Raw genomic sequence first — 24,855 nt, 5'->3', positions numbered from 1 at the left:
TAGCTTAAAAACAGTTGGAATCATGTAAAATGCTAATTGTTCAAGATAGCTGTCAAACAACCGCAACCGTAAAGTGGATTCAGTTTCTCAAACGTGGGCTAGTTTTGTTGCATTGCATAAAATAGGAGACTTTAGAGGATTTTAAAGGGAAAGGGTCATCTATTACTACTTTATTACCATCGATTAAATATCGTTACGAACGTTAAGGCTTGGCCCCTAAACCCAGAGAATATCGAACCTGCGTGAAGTTGGGCACCTGCCCCACGCAAAAATAAAAGGAAAAGGAAATAGTTTGTTTTGTTTGTGCCGCTACCGTTTTATAGATATTACACAGATATTACACAGGCTTTAAATGTGAATGGACCCCTTGGACTTGTATTGTAAAAAGCCTTTGCCGTCTGTGTTTTCATTGCTTACCAGCCGGCGTGTAGGCAAAAGACGTGGTGTAGTGGCCCAGTTGCTTCCTGCGACGGTGGCGGCAGTAGAACCAGCCGCTGAGGCCCATCAGAGCCAGCCAGGCGGCCATGCCCAACCCGGCGATGAAGGCCGGCTGCCGCACCACCACGGTGATCCGCTCCGAGATGCTTACGTCGCCACCGCTGCCTGTCCTCACGGGCGTGGAGGTGTAGCCCACCGGCGGAGCTGGGGAGAAGCATACAGTTAGAGTCGAGGTCCTGAAACCTGACCGAGGTTCACAAAGGTGGACAACACTCAACCGGATGCCAGTCAGTCACAGTCAATCAATCTCTTGCCAGCTGCATGAAAGTAAGCAGTGTGTGTGAACAACAAAAACTAACAATAAGAAAAATACTAATGACAATACATTTTGAAAATGATAAATAAGCAAAGAAAAACAAAAGATGATGAAAGAAATGATAAATGCATGTAAATAGGAAAAACAAGAGCAAAAAAGAAATAGGATAATTCATAGAGATTCAGAGATGAGATGATATAGATCGATATATGGGAATAAAAAAAAAAATGGAACATATATGAATTAAAAAGGGGGATTCAAAAAGTCAGTGAAAGTACACAATTGTTAGCTACATAGATAAAAGCCAAAATGATTTAAAAATAAATACATAAATGAATAAATTAGGGGTGCACTGATTACTATTTTCTGAGCAATGACCGATTCAATTCAAACAATCCCAATTTTTGCCGATGACTTTATTATTTTTTTTTTCATAACCAACAGCATGATCCTTCAATGTTCTGAACAATATCCGCGAAACAAAACCAGCGGGTTGCTTTAACAGCACATGAAGTCCAAGTAGTTCTCCCAAAGAAAAACGAAAAGCCTATTCGTCATCTCACAGCGGACGAGGACAGTGGCTGATTCTTTCGGACCTCTGCAGAGGGAGATGAGGTCAGTGGAGAAGATCCGTTTTATTTTAAGGGCTGATTAGCCAGTGCACCCCTCAAATAAATAAATGAAAATAATGGGAACAAGTTAAAATAATTATATAATAAAAATAAATAATACAAATAAAATAATTAAAAAATGAAAGGCTCACAGAAATAAATAATACATAGATATCATTTTGCTATATATTTATTTACCAACAGATTGATGAATTGAACTATTAAAAGTAACCATAATATTGTAAAATAATAAAAAAAACATCATAACATAATATTAATAAATAAATGCGTACAAAAATATTAATGAAGACAAAAAATGTGAATGACTAAGAAAGTCTTTGTAGAAAATTTGTCATAAATCAATGATTATCAATAATCCTGATCATATGAACTACAGTATAACAAAGTTAATTAGTTGAGGCGACAGATGATGTCGCCAGTGCGTCAGACTCACTGAGGACAAGATGGACAGGCGAGCTGGAGGTGCCGACGCCCAGGCTGGTTACGGCAGCCACGGTGACGACGTAGCGCACGTCGGGAAGCAAGCCGTTGAGCAAGATGGACACGACGGCCCCGTCCACCGTTCGGTTGACGTGCTTCTCCTGGTCCAAGCTGCTGCTCACACACCACACCTGAACACAACACACGGACTTGCTCACAGTATGCGACAGTCTTTCCCAAACTCAGCTAAGCCAAAACGCATCCCGTATTTCACATGACAAAAATCTCTTGGCACAAAAAGTATATGCAGTACCTGTCTAGAATTATTATTTTTTTTCGTGACAAACAATAATGTATGGTATAAAAACATAAAATAGAGACTGCAAGAAAATACATACACTGACTTAATAAGGTACAATTACTGTACATTGTTTAGTATTCGTGTGTTGGAGTCCCACCTTTAAGGGGCGTGGCCTAGTGAGTGGCACCAGGAGTTGGAGTCTAAATTTGCCTGAATGTCGGGGTAGAAGTTGTGAACTACAGCAGCTTCTGGCAAGTGTTCTCATTTTCAATAAACAGCTGGGAGCGTACCCGGGACGAGGGCTCTCCTTGCCCACATGTGAGGGCATTTCAGAACAACCCAATCAATTAAGTACCCAACCGATTAATACTTTTTTAGCTATTTTAAAATCAGCCAAAAATAAAAGACAATTTAGGTGGGTTATTTACACATTTACATGCGACAACGAAAGACAAAGATAATGACATTTAATTTATTTACTTAGTTATTTAATTTTTTTTAATTAATTGGCCGATTAAATGATCTGAATTTTTTTCTGCCAAATATCAGAATCAGGAAAAAAAAACCATTTGGGTGGCTCGATTTGCTTTTCACGTCTTCCAAGTGGTGGTGTATCTATAGCTTTCTTGCGATTCAGAAAATGATTAAAAAGAAAACGTAAATAAATCTCAAACAACCAGTGGCCAGTAGCTCGAAAAACTCCCAAATTGGGGCCACGTGTTACTCTAAAATTAGTTTACCAGAAAAATTCACTCAGCATGTGACATATTCTATTGTATGCAAGGCAACAGGTTAATTTACCTTGTGCCTTCTCGGATGTACATGATTTCTTATAGCAAAAACTGATTCAGTTTTTATACAACTGTTTTTTTTTTAGGACTTTTTGCAACAGATTAATCATGAAAACCATACTTTTGTCTGCTCTGCCTCAGTCTCAGACATCTATGGCGTGAAATAAAAAAAAAAAAAGACAAGGGTTGTTACTTTGATGGGAAAAAAAAACCCAAAACAATTGTTCTTTTTGGAATGTTGCTTGAGAATTGTGCCCGGTAAAGCACTCGCGCAGCTAATGAGCACACAGCTCGTTTGGAGGTTTGCTGTCATGACTGCATAAAATAGAAAAGAAAATATTGTGTTTTCAGGGGGTGCGGGTTAGGGGTGTTTAACTATGATGAAAAGTTATACCTGAAACAATATTTAGTTTACTTTCCAGTCAGAGGGATCGTTGGAGCAAACATGGCGAGTGGTTTAAGGGGATTAAAAGTGATCCTTGCCTGAGGCAGATCACAATCGTCCTTTCTCTCATTACTATATCACAGACAGACGTGCACACCGAATCAAAACAATACAAGTCTGTGCTGCGCTTCAAGGTTTTTTTTTTCTTTTCTTCACCGAAATGAGGCCTGAAGTCTGAGTCATAAGCATGGCGCACACACTGGGAGAGAGCAGATAATCAGAACGCTGCCTTTTTTATCAGTGTGCTGAGAGAAGATGACAGGAACGGCGGAGCTGAGAACGCAATGACAACAGCACGTACTGGCAGCAGATAAGGAGCCGTGAGTAATCACTAATTCCATAATGCAAGTGGATAGATAGAGAGCAAAGGTGGATTAAAAAACACGGTTTGTTCCATTTTCATCACCCAGCTGCTGCCAATGACTTGGATGCACGTATTTCAGCTGCAGTAAGTAAGAACTGCGCTTCCTCGCCTTTACTGCATCATTGTGACGAATACGAACAGGCAGTGGTGCAAATGTCAAGCTGACCAAGTTGGTGAAGTTGGTTATATAATATGTATATGAAAGAATATTGATAAATAAATAAATTAAAAATATATACAAATTATTCATTTTTCATATATATGAATTCTATGCAAATACTGAAATTTTGAATTAAAGATGGCAATTGCGTTTGTTTTTTTTGTTTTTTTTTATATCAAACCGAATCACCAAAATTTGAATTCAAGTATATATATTAGTTATTTATTTAGTTAGTTATGAATAAATACAATAGTTTATTTCACATATACAGCACAGAGGCATTGCTGAAGGGCTTAATATCTGCCCTTACATTTTTTTTAACCGACACATTTCAATTAAAAAAAAAAATGGTATTTTTAAATCTCCCTGCGCCTGATGATTGAAATACAATTTCAGTCTCTCTCTCTCTCTCTCTCCCTCCCTCCCTCTCACCCCCCCCTCTCTCTCTGTGTATATATAAGAAGACATATGCATTGCATCAACTTTTATTGCAGAGAGTACAGTAAGTAAGTAACCAAGTATAAGTAGCTGCTGATCCAAGATGTTCCTTCACATGAGAAACTGCAATGAACTCACCTTGTACTCTCGAATGATGCCGCTATAAGTACTATGAGGCGGCGGCTCCCAGGACACGCTGATACTGGAGCTGTTGGTGAGCTGAACCACTGACACCGCCTGCGGTGCTGCGCTCAAGACTGCATAGCGATACAAAAAAAATGGCATGGGTATGATTATTTGTTGTTCATTCTCCGTTCCGCTCGACGTTTCTCCCTTAGTGGCAGTTTGGTTCGAGACCTGCTGCGTAAAGTGCCCTGAGAAAACCTCTGTTGTGATTTGGCGCTGTATAAATAAAATTGAATGGGATTGAATTCTTGCCCGTGATGTCATTTACCTTCCTCCGGGGTGCGCAGCAACACCATGAGGCTGTCGTGTCCCTGCAGCTCATTGAAGTAAGGTCTTATCTTCACCTCATATTCAGCGTTGCGGAGCAAATCCTCTAAGACGGCGCTGTGATCCGACGTGGCCTCCACATCCTGGACCAGCCAGGAGCTGCCGATGGTGCGGTAAAACACGCGGTAACCCTGAACGTTGGGGGAATGGCGGGCAACCTGCAGAGAGTTGGCGCAGAAGAAGCGCAATTTCAGTGATCCGATTATGGAGACGCTTTTCAAAAGATAAACAACTCACAGTCCAAGAAATCTTGGCACTGGTGGGAGATAGAACGACGGGCTTTGACAGGTAAACCGACATCTCGCCAAGTTCCCTCTGCACCTGTCTGTGGTCCACGCCTGTTTCTGGAGGACTCCCATCTGGAAAACACACTTCTATAAGTACCCAACCACAGCGAATTAGCAGAAAATGGTGAACTTTGGTTGACTTCCAAACAAGGAGAGAATAGTTTAGAGCAGGTTTGTTAGTTTTGATTTGCTTTTATTTTTTAAATACTTTTGGTTTAGTTTGTATTAGTTTTATTTATTTTTAACATGGACTATTTTGTCGAGTGAAACATAAATTCTCTCTACCGAGCTAGCATGCGTGAGCTAGCAAATGTAGGTAGTAGTAATGGTAGAAATGTGGTTCAGAGGTGTTTTTGTTTGGAAACAAGGCATAAGCGCACTTCAGGATTTGGTTCTCACCCTGGGTCCGGACAGGTTCCGAGATGGGGCTGGGGTCACTCAGGCCGTAAGAGTTGAGGGCTCTGACGATGAAGAGGTAAACAGTGTTGGGCAAAAGCCCCACGACGGTGTGCCGCTCGTGCCGCACGTGGTCGGCCACCGTCTGCCAGGTGCTGCCCACCGATTGGCTGCAGGCGACAATCGTTCAAGCCGTCAAACAAAATGCCGTCACTGCGCTGAGACTTTACCAAAACGAATGAGCGAATTTGCTGACGGTAGACAAAATGAGACGTAATGTCACTCCGAAAGGTGAACCTGAAGGGATGCTTGCTGATGCTGATAATGAAATGCACAACATTTTAAATAAGCTGCCCTTTGTGTGCTCGTGTTAGCATTGTTTCACTCACGTATCGCTGTATCTGCTGATAACAAGGTAATTTTAATGAAATGATAAGAAGGTTGATGAAAGTTGCAGCGGCAATGACATTTGAAATCACATTGCCATCAAAACGCTATTAGAGTAATAAACTACAGCTAGAGTATTAACGTGACAAATAGGTGCTCTTTTCATCACTGGTAGATCTGGTAATCAAGTACAAATACTTGAGGACTTGAGTAGATGTGTCAGGTATTTATTAATTAATTAAATAAATCTGCTGATTAATACAAAAAATATAGAATTAATTAAATTAATTATTCCTCAGCCCGTTAATGCTTACAACAATAAAGATATGAATTACAAGCTGAAAATTAATACTTTGTACTTAAGTATTTGTTTAACATTACAAAGATAGAAAGATTTGCAATAATGTGATTTTTTTTTTGGGGCCATTTTGGGAGGGGTAGGCAATGTATCATCAACATTATCTTTGGCTTATTTTGAAATGTGTAAAAAGAAAAACAGTCAGAAAAAAAATTCAAAGGATTTTTGCCAAATTTAAAAGAGGCAATAATGGCTGATTAAATGAAAAAAATAAAATATTGAAATAAATGTGAATAATTGAATCCCGAATCCACTGGTGCCGAACCGCACCACTATACTTCTGCCACCACTGCTTTTCATGATATGGTGAGCCTAATGTAGTGTCCAGTGTGTGTAGCCGCTGATATTGCGCAAACATCTCTAACAAACGACTTGGCGGACTTTGAGCGTGAGCTGCCGTGGCCCAAGAGACAGGACAGAGTTGCAAATGTGACCACTGCAATCATTCTCAACCCTTTCTCCTCTTCTGCAGTAAACTTTCCATTCTCGCTTTTGGATCTCTCGCCCCTGACGCAGCTTGTGTCGCTCCACGTCACTTAACAGAACTATCGAGCCCTTGGGTGCCAATGAGTCATTGGTGAAAAGTAAATGATTTGAGATGAAGAGGCTAGCCTTCAATAGGGGGGGGGGGGTAACAAATTAAAACAGACAGCAACACAGCGTGGGGTGCATTGAAATAACTGGTGATTTTCTTTTAAGAAAAAAAAAAATGGAGGGGAGGGGGGTTCTAAAGCCAAAATGTCTGACTTGGATGGATGGATGGGAAAATCATGATGCCAGGTAACGTACCAGGTCAATACTTGCTTTGTTTTTTTGGAAACTGCGGATACCAGCCATCGATACTCAAAGCAAAAAAGCAAAAAAAAAATCTACATATGTCTTAGTTGAGAATTTTTTGGGGCATTTTCATTGTCAAGCTATTTTTTTTTATTCCAAACAAATACTTTATTACATTGTAATTCTGCTTTCCCTCAGAGGGACATTACGTTGCCAGACATGTTGTGTTAGGTCTGAGAAACTATTTTAAACAAATTCTTGGGTGTAGAATCCAAATCTAATCACAGTTTTTTTCCTATTGCGTCAAATTTTTTAGCTATAGGATCCCTGTTTTTTAATGATCCTAAATTAATTTGTATGTATGGAAAGAAAACATTCTGATGGAATAGTTGCAAGTTTTGAAAACTAAACAAAACAAATCAGAACTTAAAACGGTATGCGCATAGTTAAAAACTCAAGAGATATGCCACCACTTAACAGCTTCCTCTTTGCAGATATTGATAGTATTGATCTATTGGGAGCTGCATACACCTCTCACCACACTTAATTGTTTCTGGACAAACAATTTTCCACATTGGACATTGAAACTTTGCAGCTACAGGAAAACATGACTCTGAGGGTGACGTCAATGGAAAAACCACCGCATGACATGGTGCAAGTGTTCCTAATAAAGTGACCATTGAGTGTAGACTGATACCGCACATACCTGAAGGCCTCAAGGACGTAAGAGGTGACAGCGGCCCCTCCCTCGTGCGGGTTGGACTGCCAGGTGAGGGTGACGCTGTTCTTGGTCACGTCGGTAACCACGGGCTTCTGTGGAGGCCCAGGCAGCTGGATGAACTCTGAAATTCGTGAGTGGGAAGAGATGGGGCCTTCTGTGGAGGAAGTGGACACTGAGTGGTTTTGTGGATGACGTGTTGCTCCACAAAAAGGGTAACTCGGACACAAAGTACCTCTGACAGTTAGCACCCCGCTCCAGCTCGACTCGCCTGTGGGGCTGGACGCCACGCACGTGTACATGCCAGAGTCTGCTTCCTGTTGGGCACACGTCAACATCTGAAGACAACACGGGCTTCAAGCTCCACAAAAATATTGGAGATATAAAACTGCGGACTGGATGCTATAACAATTTTATGGCTTGGGGTTCTCCTGAGGGGGGGGGCACAGATAAAACAACATTAGGGATTAGAACAAAGTCAGAACAAACTATGCTTCCTGAAGTAATCATATACCACAGGCGTGGGCAAACTACGGCCCGGGGGCCACATGCGGCCCGTTAAACGTTTTAATCCGGCCCGCCAAACTTGAAAAAAATTAAATGAATAAACCATGTTAATGTTTTATTTTCTAAATACTGTGGTTTTTCAAAGACATATATTGTTGTAATGCTTTTGTTCACTTTCATTTCAAATTAAATGTATTTTTTTTTCTCCAATGAGGTGAGGTTATCAAAACATTGCATCTGCTCCGGCCCCTTTGTCAAATTTTAGAACACATTGTGGCCCGCCAATCAAAAAGTTTGCCCACCCCTGACATGCCACCAAATTTAATAGGACTGCTTGGATAATTGGTCCTCAAATCTTTGAGTATTTTCATTTTTGCATAGTGCAGGATTCGCTACCCGGGGTGCAAAACTTGCACGGAATGACATTTCAACATTTCCTACTGGGCTGTGTTGCAAAAAACCCCATTCACATAAAAATAAAAAATGGGGAAAAAAATGCACTTCAGTTTATTTTTTTTCACAGGACAGCGACAATATGCTCTATTTGTAATTTAAGCATCGTGTGCCACAAGGGCAGCACATTTTGTAGCAGTTAGTATCAAGACTGGTACTGCCCCACCCCGCACTGCATTGCACTGCTGCAAAGATCCCGAGACCTAATGAGATCATGCTCTGCAGTGTTGACCTTGGCGGTGTGCAAGCAGGTGAACATCTTAAGATGACTTCAGCTCCACAATGAAATATTGATGGCATGATGTCGGTGCACCGGCGGGGTAAATATTTTTAGTCCCTGACGCGTCATCTTCATTTCTACTCTTTTTTTTTTTTTTTGGACTCCCTTGACACCCCCTCGATGCTACACTAATGCATCTCTTCTGTTCCATTGAGCACATTGCCAAAGCAGATCAACCCACTCCTCTTCCTCTCTGTGGTGCACTGGCGCAAATGTTAATGTTACGTTTGCAAAAGCAGCCAATAAGCAGGACTTTTAATTAGAAGCCAGTTAGATGATTAATCGGCTAACTCCAGTCAATGAAGGATAAACGATGCCGCCTCGCCAACCTCCAGGTGGGGTTACGACACCGTTAGCGCCCACTCCTTCATCAAAGCCAAGTGCATTAGCATTTGCAAACAGGAGCCTTCATTAACATTACAATTATACACCATGTGAGCACGTAATTGCAACGGAGAGAGAAACGTGCCACCTCGGAGATATTGCTCATTGAAAGTCACTCTGAATGTTTTGAACCAAATTGAAATTCGGCATGAAAGGCGATGTGAATGTGAGAGAAAAGCTAAAAGGATGATGAAGGTCAGACATGCTCGTTTACCTATGACCCGAAGCCTATTCGGAGATTTTAAAAAGTTTTAGAATTTAACCTTGGTATCATCATAAAAAGCTGTGCTGTTGCCATGGGCACCCGCATCACCACCTTTACTGCTCTATAATTCCGATGGGCCAGCCGGGGCACTGAGCTAAACGTAAAGCATTTGATGGTTGATGTGAGGGGTGTCCGCATATACAGCATGTCGCTGTGTCCACTTCAACCGCTTTGCAATGATGATACTAGCTTGAAGTTGACAAACTCTTTGAGTCAATGGGGCTCCTAACCATTTTTTTATGGGAATGGGCAGAGTTATTAAGTTATTAAAAAAAAAAAGTATGGCCAGCAGATGACAGCATTGGGTCTCTTTTGCATGAGGTCACGTATCAAAATAATGTGAAACTTTGTGAACATGGCAGCTCGGGAAATTCAACCGTTACAAACAGCTTGTGATTGGAAAAAGTGTTGGTCATGTTAAATCTACTAAAAAGAGTGTCACGGAAGAGAGAAAAGAAGACGGAGTTGATTTAAATTTAGAAGTTGAAGTCATGTAACGTATGTACTGTACGTACACACGCACACATGTCAAAATGTAGACACACACACTACTAAATACTACTACTACTACTACCACTACTATTACTATTATTTTATAGACTGTTTGAGATGTCACTAATCCAAAAAATATTCTAAATTATTATTATATTATTATCAAAGTCACTGTTGTGCATAACACATAAACAACTGCAAGTTGACATTAGAAAAAATATCCATGATATCAATAAATGAACGTCAACTGGACTATCATTTAGTGGCGACTCTGAAGTCGTTCAAACACTAAAGTGGTGTGTGCAGTCAACATAATCATTAAGTAAGACTAAAAAGAATCAATTTGTATTTATTTGGCTTTATTTTTGGCTTTTAAGTATCCCCAATTGTTGCTCACCTTTATGTCTCGTATTTCCAATGTGCCATTCTCGGCCAACGTCAAGCGAGCATCGTTCCCCTCAATCATGTCTCCGTCCTTCTCCCACGAAATCTTGACTGAGGTTCCTCCCATGACTCGGCAGTGCAGGCGGGCTGTGGCGCCGCGGGACACCGTGTGATTGGCTGGGCCTTGGCGAATAATTGGGGGGATCTGGCCTGAAGGTCCTACCATGGAGGGATTGGAAAAGACAATTTCATAACAATAACCTTCATCATCAGGTTTGTGGAAGGCATTTTATTATAATCTATGTATAAAACATTTGCTTGGCGTGTCTTTGAGTCATTTTGCCCCCAAAAATAATGGCTAATGTAAATTAATTTCAGAAGCATACAAGTCTGCTTCATTAATCCGAGCAATAGAGAAGCCAATATACTAATTAGACAGTCCCTCAATGAGCATGTCTGAAATTTTTAATAAATGGTTAAAATGTAGGGCGGCACAGTGGACGGCTGGTAAGCACGTTGGCCTCACAGTGCAGAGGTGGAGGGTTCGATTCCGGCTCTGGCTTTCCTGTGTGGAGTTTGCATGTTCTCCCCATGTCTGTGTGGGTTTTCTCCGGGTGCTCCGGTTTCCTCCCACATTTCAAAAACATGCCTGGCAGGTCAATTGAAGATCAAATTGTCCCTAGGTATGAGTGTGAGCGCGGATGTTTGTTTGTCTGTGTGTGCCTTGTGATTGGCTGGCAACCAGTTTAGGGTGACCCCGCTTACTGCCAGAAGATAGCTGAGATGGGCTCCAGCACGCCCGTGCCCCTTGTGAGGAGAAGCGCACATAATGGATCGATGGATGTTAAAATGTAAAAAAAACAGCTGGCGTTTTAGCAATTTACTCTTTTCTGAATCTCAAACAACATGTAAGAGTTTGTTTATGGGTAGTGCCAAAGAGTCTGTCACCCGCAAGAATTATCGCCAACTAAAAATCGATATTATGGGGTAACAGATTAATCATACCTCCTTCGACTTCTAGTAGGGCCTTGCTCAGCACGCTTCCCGCCACACTGATGGCCTGGCAAATGTAGAAGCCAGAGTCCTCCGGATGGACGTCAGTGACGGTCAGCTCGCCTTTCATGGACACGGAGTAACGACCCGACTGGGATGGCGGTTGTCCAGGGAACAGCAACATCTAAAAATACACCAACGACAACATGACAGCGGCTCGTGCAATTGAGCAAGGTAAAAGAATTATGTCGATGGATGCTGTTCCACTCCAGTTCCCTAGGTGGCGATAAAAAGACAAACCCACACACGGTATAGTTTATTTTTGGCTGCCAACAGAGTTCAGATGGACTACATTTTATTTTACAAAAAAGGAGCTGTTGATTCAATGGACGGACACTATATGAAAGTATTTCTTCATCTTCCTGTGTTTTTAATGAACAAGAGAGTTCAAGTAGGTCAATCAGACAAAAGCATTCATAAATTGATGTAGTTAATGTTACTCTACTTTTGGGAAAACACAGGAGTCTGCGTTAGAAAATTGGGAGTAATAAAAAATTGAAAAAAAAAAAAAGGTTAACAAGGGTTCTTTTGATGTTTTCCACATGATGGCCACTAACAGATGGCTCACACTTTTTCTTCGATTTTCCCGAGTGGGATGCGTTAGCACACCCATGCATGTTATTCCTGTAAGAGGCTTAAAGTTGAGTGGAAGGACCGGGGTTAGAAGGCTGCATATAATCCCCACAAACAGAACACCCTGACCAAAAAAAAAATAAATCAAACCAAGTTTGTCAGTTGGCTTGAGGCAGACCAAAAAAAAAAATCATTTGAAGCAGTTTCTTGCTGATTATTTATAGTTGCCACGTGGAAAGAGGACACCGTTTGTCTTCAAGTAACGCCCGCAGAGGCACTTCACACCTGCTATACTTCCTCCTCCACCTCTCCTCCCATCCGCTCTACACGAGCTCCTTCCACCGTATGCCGCAATGTCTTCCAAGAAGGTGTCACAAGTTTTGCCCGGAGTCACCTCGGCGTTCAAGCGACTTTACGATTCAAATTCCCAGAGGTGTCGAGTAACGAATTAAAAACACTTCATTACCTTACGTGAGTAGAAATTTGGGGTATCTATACTTTAGTGGAGTAGTTATTTTTCAGCCGACTTTCTATAATTTTATGCAAATACTTGTACTTTATACTCCTTAGACACAAAGAAATTCTAGTTTACATCTAGTATGTTTGCTATGGCTCCGAATTTAGAGCGAGAGATGCCTTTTTTTACTGACAAGCAACAGGATGTGATTAAATGTTGCAAGCTCATTTGGTTGGTGTGTGATATTTGAAATTTGACCAAATCCAAATATTACGCATGGCATTTTTAAAGTATTTGCCTTGTAGGCCTACTAAATGTGATAATTTTTTAATATATGCTGCTGAAACAGGTAGCGTTCAAAGCAACATTTTAATTTAACATTATAATCATTATGGCCTTTATAAACATTTTTTTGTGGGGAGGTGAGGTGGTGCTCAGTATGACCCTGTGATGCGGCCTTCAAACTAAGTCAAACATTTCTGTGTGGGATTAATTATTATTTCATGCAGACAAGATTAATCAGAAAACCCAATTTATACGATCTGCTTCAATACATTTTTATTCTCCTCACATTACTTTTACTTTAATACTTTAATTATTTTTTAAAACAGCTACTTTGATACTTTTACTTAAGTAAAAAGCTAAAAAAGTATTTTTAAATCCCAATAGCGACTTGAGTAATATATGTGAATACTTTTGACACCTCTGCAAATTCCTCACCTGGCTGCCCTCTTTCTGCCAAAAGATGGCAGGCGGGGGGTTACCCGTGGTGCCGCACTGGAAGGCGACGCTCCTCCCCTGGGACGCTATCTGATCCCGCGGCTTGCGAGCAATCTGAGGCGGCACTGCAGAGAAGAAGACAATGAAGGAGCTCGTCAAGCACATTCTTTTCCTCACTGTCATCATTGCTCCGAACACACGTGATTGGACAACTCATCAATGATGGATAGGCCATTAAACCTCGTGGCTTTTAGTCCGCCCTTATGTTTGGAAGCAGACGTCAAGATCAGATCATGTACAATGGTAGCTCCAAAAGCCCCAAAACAGGTGTGGGCAATCTACGGCCCGGGGGCCACATGCGGCCCGTCAAACGTTTTAATCCGGCCCGCCAAACATGAAAAAAATTAAATGAATAAACCTTGTTCATGTTTTATTTTCGAAATATTGTGGTTTTCCAAAGACATATATATTGTTGTAATGCTTTTGTTCACTTTCATTTAAAATTAAATGAATTTCTTTTCTCCGATGAGGTGAGGTGACCAAAACACTCCATCCATCTGCTCCTGGTCCGGCCCCTCTGTCAAATTTTAGAACCCATTGTGACCCGCAAATCAAAAAGTTTGCCCACCACTGCCCTAAAAGAATTAGACTTTGGTTGTACCAAAATGTTTGGGGAAAATATGCATCAAAAGCCAAACAGATAAAGAAAAATGATCTGATGTCAGCAAAGCTTGAAAAAGGATCAACTGCAGTTGTGTTCAGCTATTTTCCCTATTTTTTTTTTTTTTTTTGTGATGCAAAGTGTGATGATAACCCAGTGTTTCAACTAGTCTGGCTGCATAGAACATATTCTTGTAAAGACATTTTTGGATTGACTTCCCCTTTAAGGAGCATTGTTCAAATGTGCAGAGAATGTCTCAAATAAGGAATAGTGGAATTTGCTGTAGGCACTCCAACTGGGGACAGCGTGCAACCAGAGCATCATCTGTGGATTGGTTTATATCATATAAGGTGCGTTTGGAAATTAATGTGAGGGGAGCATGCACAAGCCTCTCTGAACACACCCACTCTCCGAGACGTGTTAGGGCGCCAGAATGAATTTCTAAACGCACCCTAAAAAAACATTGGCTGTAAAGCATTCTGGGACGTATTGTACCAATGAAAGACAAAAGTGCTTTAGCTTCTGCTGGGCAGTTAAGTGGTCAAAAAATGAATGCAGTGTAACGGCTACGCTTAGAAATGGACATTTTGAGGGAGCATGATCGACATGATATGAAAGGGACTGTTTAACTGGGATATGGTGTGGAATATGGGCTGCATGAGTCACATGATACTATCTCGTCATGTTGATTTCCGCCGCCTGTGTCTTTGGCAGACACACACATGCCTCTGAATGCAGAGCTTCTGTTGCCTCGCCTGCTCTTGTCCATATATGCATGCAAACACAACGCTGCTGCCTCAACACACACACACACAGACACGCACACACACGCAAGCAGTAGACTCAACTCGAGCCCAGATGATGTATCACACTTTTATAGGCAATTACACTTGTTCGTTTCGAGTAGCTTTACATAAATTATTCCAGTATGTGAGTGTGTATTAATAACACCTTGTCAAGAACATATTTTTTTTAGATTGGAGAACAGGCTAAAATGTGCAAATTTGGTTTTCCATGGTAACAGTTACTTTTTCTCCAAAATAAATCTTCAGGCTTACATAGAAAAAACAATTCGAAGACTCAAGATAATTGGGGGTCCTGTCCATGGATGATGTTATTGCACTACCAGTCACAATTTCCTCCTCCTGCTTTATTAGTCTTTCAGGGATTGTTCTTTTGAAGTGAGATCCACAAACTGCACAATCGGCAATAAGGACAGATTTTAAGTATGTATTTTCATTCCCTTCCGATCAAAGTAAGCAAAGATCCAATTATCTGACGTCTGTGAAAGATTATCTTGAGTGATTATCCTGTGGTGTGGGATGTTTTTAGAGTGATTTTGGCTCACAGATGCCAATAATCATAAAGTATAGTATACCACACACATTATAAGAGTAGTAAGAACACATGCACATTTTTTTCATCCTCTCGTGGGTTTCTCGTGCTGATTTGATCTTAACTGGTTTAAAAAAAAATAATAAATCAGTTTAGATGTTAAAATCACTATTGGTCAAAGCAATAATCCTGTTACTTAGCATATCAGACCGGTTTAGAGTCAAACGTTGCTCCTCTATTAATAAGTAATTGTGCTAATTGGACACTAAGAAATGCTGTGTGGGAAGAGTGAGAATTAATTTAAGCAATAGAAGGATAAACATGGACATGGAACAATTTCGGAGCTTGTGATGTATTAATTTGGATTTATGCTTATCTTCAGGTTTCCTGTGCTCCTGAAATTAAAGGAAAAGGCGCTGTCTGTCAAACAGGAAAATAAGAATATAAAACCAAAAGTGGGAGACAACATGGGGGTGCAAAAGGGGAGTGGGAGTTACGCAGCCGGCCAGCTGGAATGATGATGGGGTTTGAAACAAGACGAAGAGAGATGGAAAATTAATGAGATGGATGAAACACGCAGCGACATCACAAAAGCGCCGATAGCGTGCAGAAAAGAAAAAAAAAACACACAGCGAAAGGGAGCGAATGGCAATTTGCTGGGATTGGATTTCATTTAGACTGATAAAAGCATTAGTGGAGGAACGTGTTTAAATCAAGACACAGGAAGGGAAGAGGCTCGAAGCGTGAGGAAAAGCAGGAAGGAGAAAGAGGAAGAGGAGCCATGTCTTATTAATGCAGGGACTGCTCGCTGGCAGTGAGTTCGAGCGCATGTCCAGCAAACATCTGTCAAATGGCGTAATCTGTAACAGTTTAGCGTAATCCCGACAGATGCACTGAACACTAGCTCGGCCCAAAACAAGCACTGGACAGGAAATGACTAGATTTTTTTTTAATGTGTGAAGCTGTGGACATGGACAGATTATTAGTGCCACATTGAAAACATGGGGGGGAAGAACGAAGATTGAAGTTGTATTTTTTTGAAAAAAACAAAAACAAAACAAGATAAGGAACAAAGTTTTTTTTTTCAATTCACCCTCATTCCAATAAGTTTGTAAGGTGAAAATTGTTGGGAAAAAAAATCAAGAAAAATGTTGATTAAGGTAAAAAATTAATTAAAAAAATGTGAATAAATGTGTAAAAAATGTGTGTTGAATTTAGTAAATCAAATGTAAGGATTTGTTTTTCTTAATAGTATATTCTCAATTCCTGAGAAAACTGCAATTATTCGAAAAATATACCGAAATGTAATTTAATTAATGATTTTTTTTTCTTTAAATCACACATTTATGGAGATGATTTAACCCTTTTTGGAGGAAGAAAAAAGTTTTTTTTATAAGAATAATATTTTTGGAGAAAAAAAAACAAGGAACAAAAATCCCAGATTTTACAAGGAGGGATTTTGAATGAAAGTTAAAAAAAAATCTTTTATCAAAACACATCCCAGCCCCGCTGTCTCTCTCTCTCTCAATACCTGGCATGAAAAATATTCTGACGTTGATGTGCCAAATGGCAGTTTTACAATTTTCAGGGATTTTTTATTAATTTATTTTTTAAATTACATATCCTCAGCGGTTTTCACAATTCATGGCGGTCCGCATCATATGCTCCAGCAGGCTATGCATAGCCCACGGGCCGTATTGGTCGGACCCTCCTATGGGTGAACTGCTCCGTGTTTTTATGCGTGCTTGAGCATGATCTGCACGTGTGCATGCTCAGCTCGCATACAAAATGCATGTTGTGTTGTTCATCTTCATCTGCTTACCGTGCACCTGCAGCATGGCCGAGGCCTCAGTCTTGCCCACGCTGTTCTCCGACGTGCAGGTGTACGTCCCGTCGTCCTGCTCCTTCACGCGGAATAAACGCAGACTGTTGCCGTTGTGGATCTCAAACCTAACAAATGCAGAACGCAGCAGGAAGTTATGCTATCAGCTGGAGAATGAGTTGATTTGGTTTAAGAAGCCAGGCGAGTTTTATGGGCCAAATAAGTTCGAACAGACGCTTTTTGTTGCAAAGTATGGAAAGTCATTCCAATGAGACATTAAACTAATCCTCAGCAATTTATTTCACATATTAACTAAATTAGAATGTAGAATTTTTTTAATAGGCTTAGCCGAGTATGCTATGAATTGACTTGGAAGAAAAAGGGAGCAATAAATCAGTCACAGGATAATTTCGCAACTAATGAATCCTTTAGTTGTCCCTTCTTTATTAATTTATGTCAGCTCTCTAATCCAAACACTCATATTCATCAACTACTGACACAGTACACGCCTTCTAGTTTGCCTTTTCAGTCTATTTTGGAGACAAAGAAAAAAAGTGATCATTTTCATGAGAATGTTTTTAAGGGGCGAAAAGAAAGATTTGTTTAAAGGTCACTTTTCAAATAAATATTTTTGAAGAAAAAAAAAATATTTGGGGATTAGTCTATATGAGAAAAAAAATCAGTGAGCATCAAATGATTTATTTGCTATTATTCATTCATATAAAATTCCCTTTATTAATTATGTCCATTATTTTGTATCATTTAGAATGTGAAAAACAATTTACAGCTCATTATTATTAATTTCATTATTTTTTTCCAAACCATTCAAGGACTTAATGCTAACCTCCCTCTGGGAAGTTCCCCGTCCTCTCGCCGCCATCGCACAGTGGGAGGAGGATCGCCGTGGACCTCGCACAGGAAGTCGACGTTGTCGTCCTCCATGACCACCTGGTTGACGGGTCTGCGCACCAGCACGGGTCGCTCATACACCACCAGCTCGGCAGGGTCACTGTCGCGCTCGCCCACCATGTTGGTGCCCACGCACACGTACATGCCCGCGTCGCCTTTCCTGGTGTGCGTGATCATCAGTTTGCCTCCGCGCACCTAAAAATAACCGCATCACTGTTAATTTGGGAAGGCATCTAATTTCATATTAAAGCAGTATTTCGGAATGAAAACTATTCTTATCCCTATTAACCACGATAAGCGAGGAATTGCAACATTAGATTTTAAAGGGGAAGTCAAGTCAAACATTTTCTTTTCAAGCGTGTGGATTAAATAGCATAATTCACCCGTTTTTATCCATCTCAGGGTGCGGCCATTTTGCCACTTGCTGTCTTCTGAAAATGACATCACAGTGCCTCAATGCTCAGCTTGCGTACATCACATGAGCAAACCCAGAAAACAGGTGAGCTTTGATTAGTCTTCACCTGAATAATTTTAATTAATTAATTATTCATCAGAATGCCATGATTAGACTAATGGGGACGCCGAGAACATTTGACTTGTTATTTGGCCATTACTCACCGAGATGCGTTCATCTTTCGTGTTGACCCTGACGTTGTTGCGCTTCCAGGACACCAAAGGTTCCGGGTGACCGCGGGGGGGCACGCACTCCAGGACAGCGGGCTCGCCGGCAGCAACCACCACGTCGCTCGGCGCTTGACGGAAATCATCTCGGAGGACTGCGAAGGAAGAAACAAGTTTGAATTAGTTCATAACAACGTCAGATAAACAAGAAGCAGGCGGCCATATTGCTGATGAAACATTTGTTTGAATTCTTTTAGCCTTGATTTGCGTGACTTCTCTTGTGGCGTTTTCCTCTGTTGTCCATCCTGGCGGAGCTAATAAATAATTCACATCTCACCGTTCCACACTGAGTAAACAAATAACATTGCAGATTCATAATTCATAGGAAGGGGGGGGGCTGTGTGTATTTACAAAAGCATTGTGTTATCTTTCCAAATAAATCAGTAATATACTGTTGCTTTGGACGTGACTAAGTCTGGAGTTTGCACTTGTGTATGTTAGAGAAGTTTGACTTTGCAAAGTCTTGATATCTTTTAATTTCCTGCTGTGATTGACAGACTAAAGCTCAGGTGTCAAGCCGAGCCGTCTCCTCCATGGCAGAATCCATCATTGTAATCTCGCTCAACAGATCAACTTGGAGAACTTTTATCAGACTGCCTCAAGTACCTCAAAGTACCCCTTTGAAAAATACTTCAATCTGCTTCAACGTGGAGGTGAAAAGTACTTCGTTAGCATCATCGCTTCAAGTGAAAAGTTAGCAGTTAACAAAATACGCAAGAAAAAAAAAACATTTTGGAGCAGAACGCCGCAGACAAGGTCGACAGTGGACCTCCGCATACTCGGGTTGGGTCAGCACCCACAAATCCATCAAATCGTGGATTTTTTTTTTAGTAATTAGAAAAAAAAAAAATTCACAAACATTTTTGGGTGAAAATTGCTCATTGGAGGATTATCCATACACATTATAAATTGTCGCTGTGGAGCAGAAACCTCGTACAGTCAAAATTACAACATTAAAGAAAGTTAAAAACAAAACAAAAACACCAGCTTGTCTGAGTTCCTAGGCACTGCTTTGTTCCAGTTGTATTATACTTTAAATTGATATTGCACACTCACATTAACATACGACCAAAAAATAATAATAATACATTCAATCACTAATCTAGCGATAGCATTGATTTAGATTTAAAGCCGGCGGCAGCCGAATACTTCAAAGTCCGCGATCATGTGAAGCCGCCGCCGTGAAAAAACCTTTGAAAACGTCATGAAAGCAAATCTCTGCGAGAGACAAAAGAGGCGACAATTACACCTCCCAGCTTCCGCAGAACGAGGAAACTGAAGCAGTTTTGCCAAACTCGTGCAACACCTCTCAAACATAAGTTGCGTTCAAGAGCAGCGGTGTATTTTTTATTTTCACCTGAAATTGTCTAAAATTGCTTACCCCCACCGTGCAAAAACGCCTTTGAAAGCAAACGTCTGCCATGAGTCCTGCAATAAATAAAACACTGAGCCAACTAATGGCGTTTATTAATTGGATATAAAATCATCGGCACCCTCTCACCCACTCTGGAGGACGTCCACACTTCAAGAACCAAGACAAGCACTCAGAAAATTCTCCTGGCCCCCACACGCTGGCCCCTCCCATGCACACCAAAAACAACACTTTCTTCTCGCCTGACATTAACTCCGAAAGAGTTAACTCAAACGCAATAGTGGCACTACGCTAATGTTTGCCAATTTCGCACACCCCTGAGGGGCGTAATTATTATCATACTGCATGGATCAGTGTAGCCTCAGCACCGTACACACTTGGACTGCTATTGTTGATTGATATTCCCCAGCACGGACACTTTAAAGCACTCAAGAACCTTCTTTATAATTGCACACACACAAGTTGCATTACATGTACTTCTACTGGACACTTAATAAATGGTGCAACGATTATCTGCACAACTGTCGTAGAATTGCAAGTATTGCATCACCTCATCTCTGCTCTTATGACGATCCAAACTGTTGCACAGCTGTCATAGGGGTGGTCACGTCTTTGAAAAAAATTAAAACCCTGCAAAAAATACGTGGTTTTCCCAAGTGGGTCTGCACGCGTGTGTGCGAGTGTGAGTGCGCATGCAGTTGTGTTTTGGCACAATTAAAAAAAGGCCTATTACTGTCATGTTACGCCTCTGCCTATGAGTATTTTTATTTGATGCGTGTTTAATTATTATTATTTAATTTTTTTAAAGGTTTATAAGTACAGTGCAATATTGATGCTAGTTTCATTAGCCTTTCCTTGGCTCATATAACACGTGGAGTGATTTGGTTGTATACAAAAGGACATCCTAAAATTATGTCTAGTAGATGTTTAAATCCCAAGAGTTAGCACTCATACACACCTCTTCCTCATCGTATCTTTTTTTTTTTTTTTCAAACCACAACGAATTTAGAATTTCAATTTCAATAAGAGGGAGTGAAAGTGAGCTCCATTGATGATCCACACGAGCTCAGCGGAGACGATGACGACTGCCAGGCAGCATCAATGTTCAAACCCGCCGGGCTCCTGCAAAGCTCATTTGAAATTAAATGATGGCAGGGTTGTAAAAATGGAACGTTATCATCAAGTGTCTTGGGTAAATGGCTATGAATATTCTAACAACTTTGTAAGAGTTCTGCCGACGCACCTCAAATTATTTTAGATGAAGGAAAAGTGACCTTTTGCAGAAATGAGGCCTCATTAGGGATGTCAAGAAGTAGTCAAACACATTTATATTCATTCACCTAACGACAGGCAACACTGCTGCAATCAGCCTCTCAGTAAAAAGCAGACAAACTAATTCGAATTCCATTCCTGTAATGTTTGATAGCCGCACTCATTTATATACTGTATCGCCTTCCATTAAACTGAAGGATTCTTTAAATGGAATTTCGAACAAACTAACTTTAAAAAAAAAAAATCAGTATAAAAGGCAACACTTAAAAAAATAAACAGAAATGTTAAATATTATTGAAATCTCTCTTCCCCCCAGTTTTGATATACATATTTTTAACTCCCAAATTTAAATATCCATAACACCAACTGTGCTTACTTACTTGCATTGGGCACATTTGTGAAGAATAGGAAAGAAGAAGAATGAGATGAAGAAGAAGAAGTAGACGAATAAGACCATAATAATAATAAACCGTGATAAGGTAAGTGGATTTGAAACGGCAAATTAGTCAACTAATGATGTTTAAATGAAAATCTGCCGTTAACATCTCTCTGTTATTATTATTCTTAGTAAGTTTTTTTTTTTTTTTAAATCCACTTCAATCGCAGGTGTTAACATCCTAAACACTTTGACTTGCAGTCTTCTAAGTGTTCTCTGCAACAACCTCACAAAATTCTTCGTGTGCGGCATAAACATCAGTCATAAAGTCATAAATCAGAATACAACAAAAATGCAAATAATTGTCTTTTTTACTTTGACTTTTTTCACCCAAAAAAATTAAACGTAAACATGGACTGCACTCGACACTAAATGAATGAATAAAACCCCTAAATTCTTCTCTAGTCCATCTACAGATGAATTGTAGTGGATTGAAGCGAAAATGACAAAATTGTTGCAGTCACCCTCCCTTCAATCCCAAAAATAGAAAGAGGCTCCATTTTGGCTCGTGGTGCGAACACTGCTCTGAACACACAAAATACAATGATCGCTTTCCAAATAAAGCCGTGTGACATTTGCTCTGTACACAAACGGTCTCTGATGCAGCTATCAATCCAAAGCCTTGGATCAAAATCTTTAAAGCGGGCACTAAATAAGAGAAGAGGGCATACACTTAACTCTGCCTGAGGGCTTCGATCGACAGATGGTATTTGAAAGAGGAGAAAGTTCCAGCGGGTGACAAATAAAACTTTTCCTAAACTGCATTCTTAAGCACTTGTCCAAAGATGACTAATGGCGGTTCCTTTGTTTCCCGTAAAGTGCAGCTAATGAGATCCTTCCTGCTCCCACTTTCAACTTTCACAGTGACAGAACTGGACGCCCGGGCCTCCCTCCCGTCCCAAAGCCTAACTCCTCCGTCGTAATAGCACCGAGTCCGACAAGCGATCCTCCTCAAAGGCTCGCTGCGTCCGCGCTTGCTTGGGGGGGGGGGCAGCTGAGGCTTTGACCCGGCCTCTCCGCAGCAAGACAAATCCTCCCATGAAAAGTCCCCGAGGCGCTTCCTGTGCACTTAAATAAAAGACAAAACAGGGCTAAATGAGTGTTGCATCATCGTTCCACACAGGGAGCCGGCTTTTGCTGGAATGATGTTGATACCCCCACTGAGCATTGCAGGAGGGCCGTCTTCTTGGATTTGATGAGAAATGAGGGTGAGGGAGACTAAATCCAAACAGCAACAAGAAAAAAAAAAAAGCACATACACAATTTCATTCGATGGCTCCTTTTTTATGCTAATCGATTGTGAGCGTGGACAAAAAAAAACAGCAGCCGCCGGGCGATTTAGTCAACAGGCGACAAGCTATTTACATAAGTGACACATTGAAGGAAAGAAACATGATGCTCCTCTGTCACATTGGGAACGGGAAAATGCGCAGCCATGGGGAAGTCTTCTCAGAGACGTGAATACATACTATCTATACAATGTTTACTATTATGGATTGTCAACACGTAAACCAACGAGTCGTGGGCAAACTACGGCCCGGGGGCCACATGCGGCCCATTAAACGTTTTAGTCCGGCCCACCGAATTTGAAAAAAATTAAATGAATAAACCTTATTAATGGTTTATTTTCTAAATACTCTGGTTTTTCAAGATATATATATTGTTGTAATGCTTTCATTCACTTTCATTTAATATTAAATGTATTTTTGTTTTTTCTCCGATGAGGTGAGGTGACCAAAACACTCCATCCATCTGCTCCTGGTCCAGCCCCATTGTCATATTTTAAAACCCATTGTGGCCTGCCATTCAAAAAGTTTGCCCACCCCTGTAATAAAGCAATGCATTGTCGATTTTCGAATTTAACAACACTCCACAGAATGCTGCTTGCTTTTAGTACGCACAATGTAAGAATGCAACACAAAGCTCATCATAGCTCTACTCCATTAAGTAACAAAGCGACACAATACGTAACGCAAAGTAACATAACACACCGTGGAACAGTACTACACAATGTTACACAGTGAAATATAAAGCAAAACAGCTACACAATGTAACAAAACACTACAGAGGGCAACACGATGTAACAATATAAGTCAATAGTGCACATGCCACACAATAATATGTCGTACTATACATGTAACACCACAACACAAAGTACTGCACAATGTAAGTATGAAGATGTATAAAAGACAGAGCTACACAATGGGTCACAACTATACAGTGAAACGCAATACGTAGGCAACAGCACACAAGGTACATAATGTAATGTGTGTGCGTGTGGACTACTGCTTAAAAGGCAAAGGAACAAGTGGGTCTTATTGTGTGTGTGTTTTTTTTTTTGAACATTTCATTTGGCAGTATGGCCATTCGGGACATGGGCTGAGTCCAGTGGCCCGTCACAGCTAATGGAGACGTCGGCTGCTGAGGCGACGGCGATTGCTTTAATCCTCGCATTGTCTCATTGTGCGGCTGGAGGATGACACTCGTAAAACCCGCAAAGTCCCCCGCCTCTCAGCCAGACTACAATTACACAGGTGCTTTTTACACGCAAGCGCGAGGCGGCCAACGTCCCCGCTGGGGGCTCCTTTGCTAAGTCTGACACTTAATTAATTTATCACCGTGCACAGTGCTGCTTTTTTTTTTTAAATGTTGCAATCTCCTTGTATGCATATCATTAGAATGTCCGCCATGCTTAACAAGCTGATTTTTTTTTACTTTTTTGCTTTTGGTAGGAAGTCAAAATGGATCAATTTTGCCTATAATAAAGAACAAATTTGCAAGTTTAATCATGTAATATTGATATGCCCATCCCAGAAGGCAGCCATTTTACGTTGCCACTGTTACTGGCAACTTTCGTTATTTTTTTCCCCACTGTAGAGACACTCTAAAAACAGTTTTGGGATTTAAAAAAAAAAAAGGACTAATTTTTTTGGGGGGGTACAAAACAACCCATTTAGTTTGTTTTCTGCAATTACAACACAAAAAAGTTGGATCAAATTGACCCATGCAGTGGATCAGTCAATTTTGATACAAAATGGTGTTATTTTTAACTCAACTG

The 24,855-nt window shown here is 40.6% G+C and overlaps 1 protein-coding gene across 3 annotated transcripts in view; it reads right to left on the bottom strand.

Annotated features, from left to right (window-relative positions):
* The window catches only part of LOC148333185 (roundabout homolog 2), a 51,202-nt gene that overhangs the window by 7,986 nt on the left and 18,361 nt on the right, over positions 1–24,855 (bottom strand). For all 3 annotated transcript variants that reach the window (XM_088300411.1, XM_088300412.1, XM_088300413.1), the window contains exons 3-16: positions 18,655–18,812; positions 17,972–18,231; positions 17,128–17,255; positions 13,310–13,434; positions 11,512–11,683; positions 10,520–10,725; positions 7,977–8,058; positions 7,730–7,898; positions 5,505–5,671; positions 5,056–5,177; positions 4,760–4,976; positions 4,444–4,562; positions 1,820–1,997; positions 418–642 (exon numbers count right to left, since the gene is read on the bottom strand). In XM_088300411.1, the coding sequence (XP_088156537.1) occupies positions 418–642; positions 1,820–1,997; positions 4,444–4,562; positions 4,760–4,976; positions 5,056–5,177; positions 5,505–5,671; positions 7,730–7,898; positions 7,977–8,058; positions 10,520–10,725; positions 11,512–11,683; positions 13,310–13,434; positions 17,128–17,255; positions 17,972–18,231; positions 18,655–18,812 (2,328 nt within the window). The remainder of the gene's footprint in view (positions 1–417; positions 643–1,819; positions 1,998–4,443; positions 4,563–4,759; positions 4,977–5,055; positions 5,178–5,504; positions 5,672–7,729; positions 7,899–7,976; positions 8,059–10,519; positions 10,726–11,511; positions 11,684–13,309; positions 13,435–17,127; positions 17,256–17,971; positions 18,232–18,654; positions 18,813–24,855) is intronic.

Source organism: Idiotropiscis lumnitzeri, chromosome 7, assembly GCF_059441095.1.
Source record: "Idiotropiscis lumnitzeri isolate Australia: NSW breed Sydney's pygmy pipehorse chromosome 7, RoL_Ilum_1.0, whole genome shotgun sequence".
In the NCBI taxonomy this organism is placed as follows: domain Eukaryota; kingdom Metazoa; phylum Chordata; class Actinopteri; order Syngnathiformes; family Syngnathidae; genus Idiotropiscis; species Idiotropiscis lumnitzeri.
The sequence above is the reverse complement of the archived record's forward strand: the minus strand, read 5'-3'. Positions and strand labels throughout refer to the sequence as shown.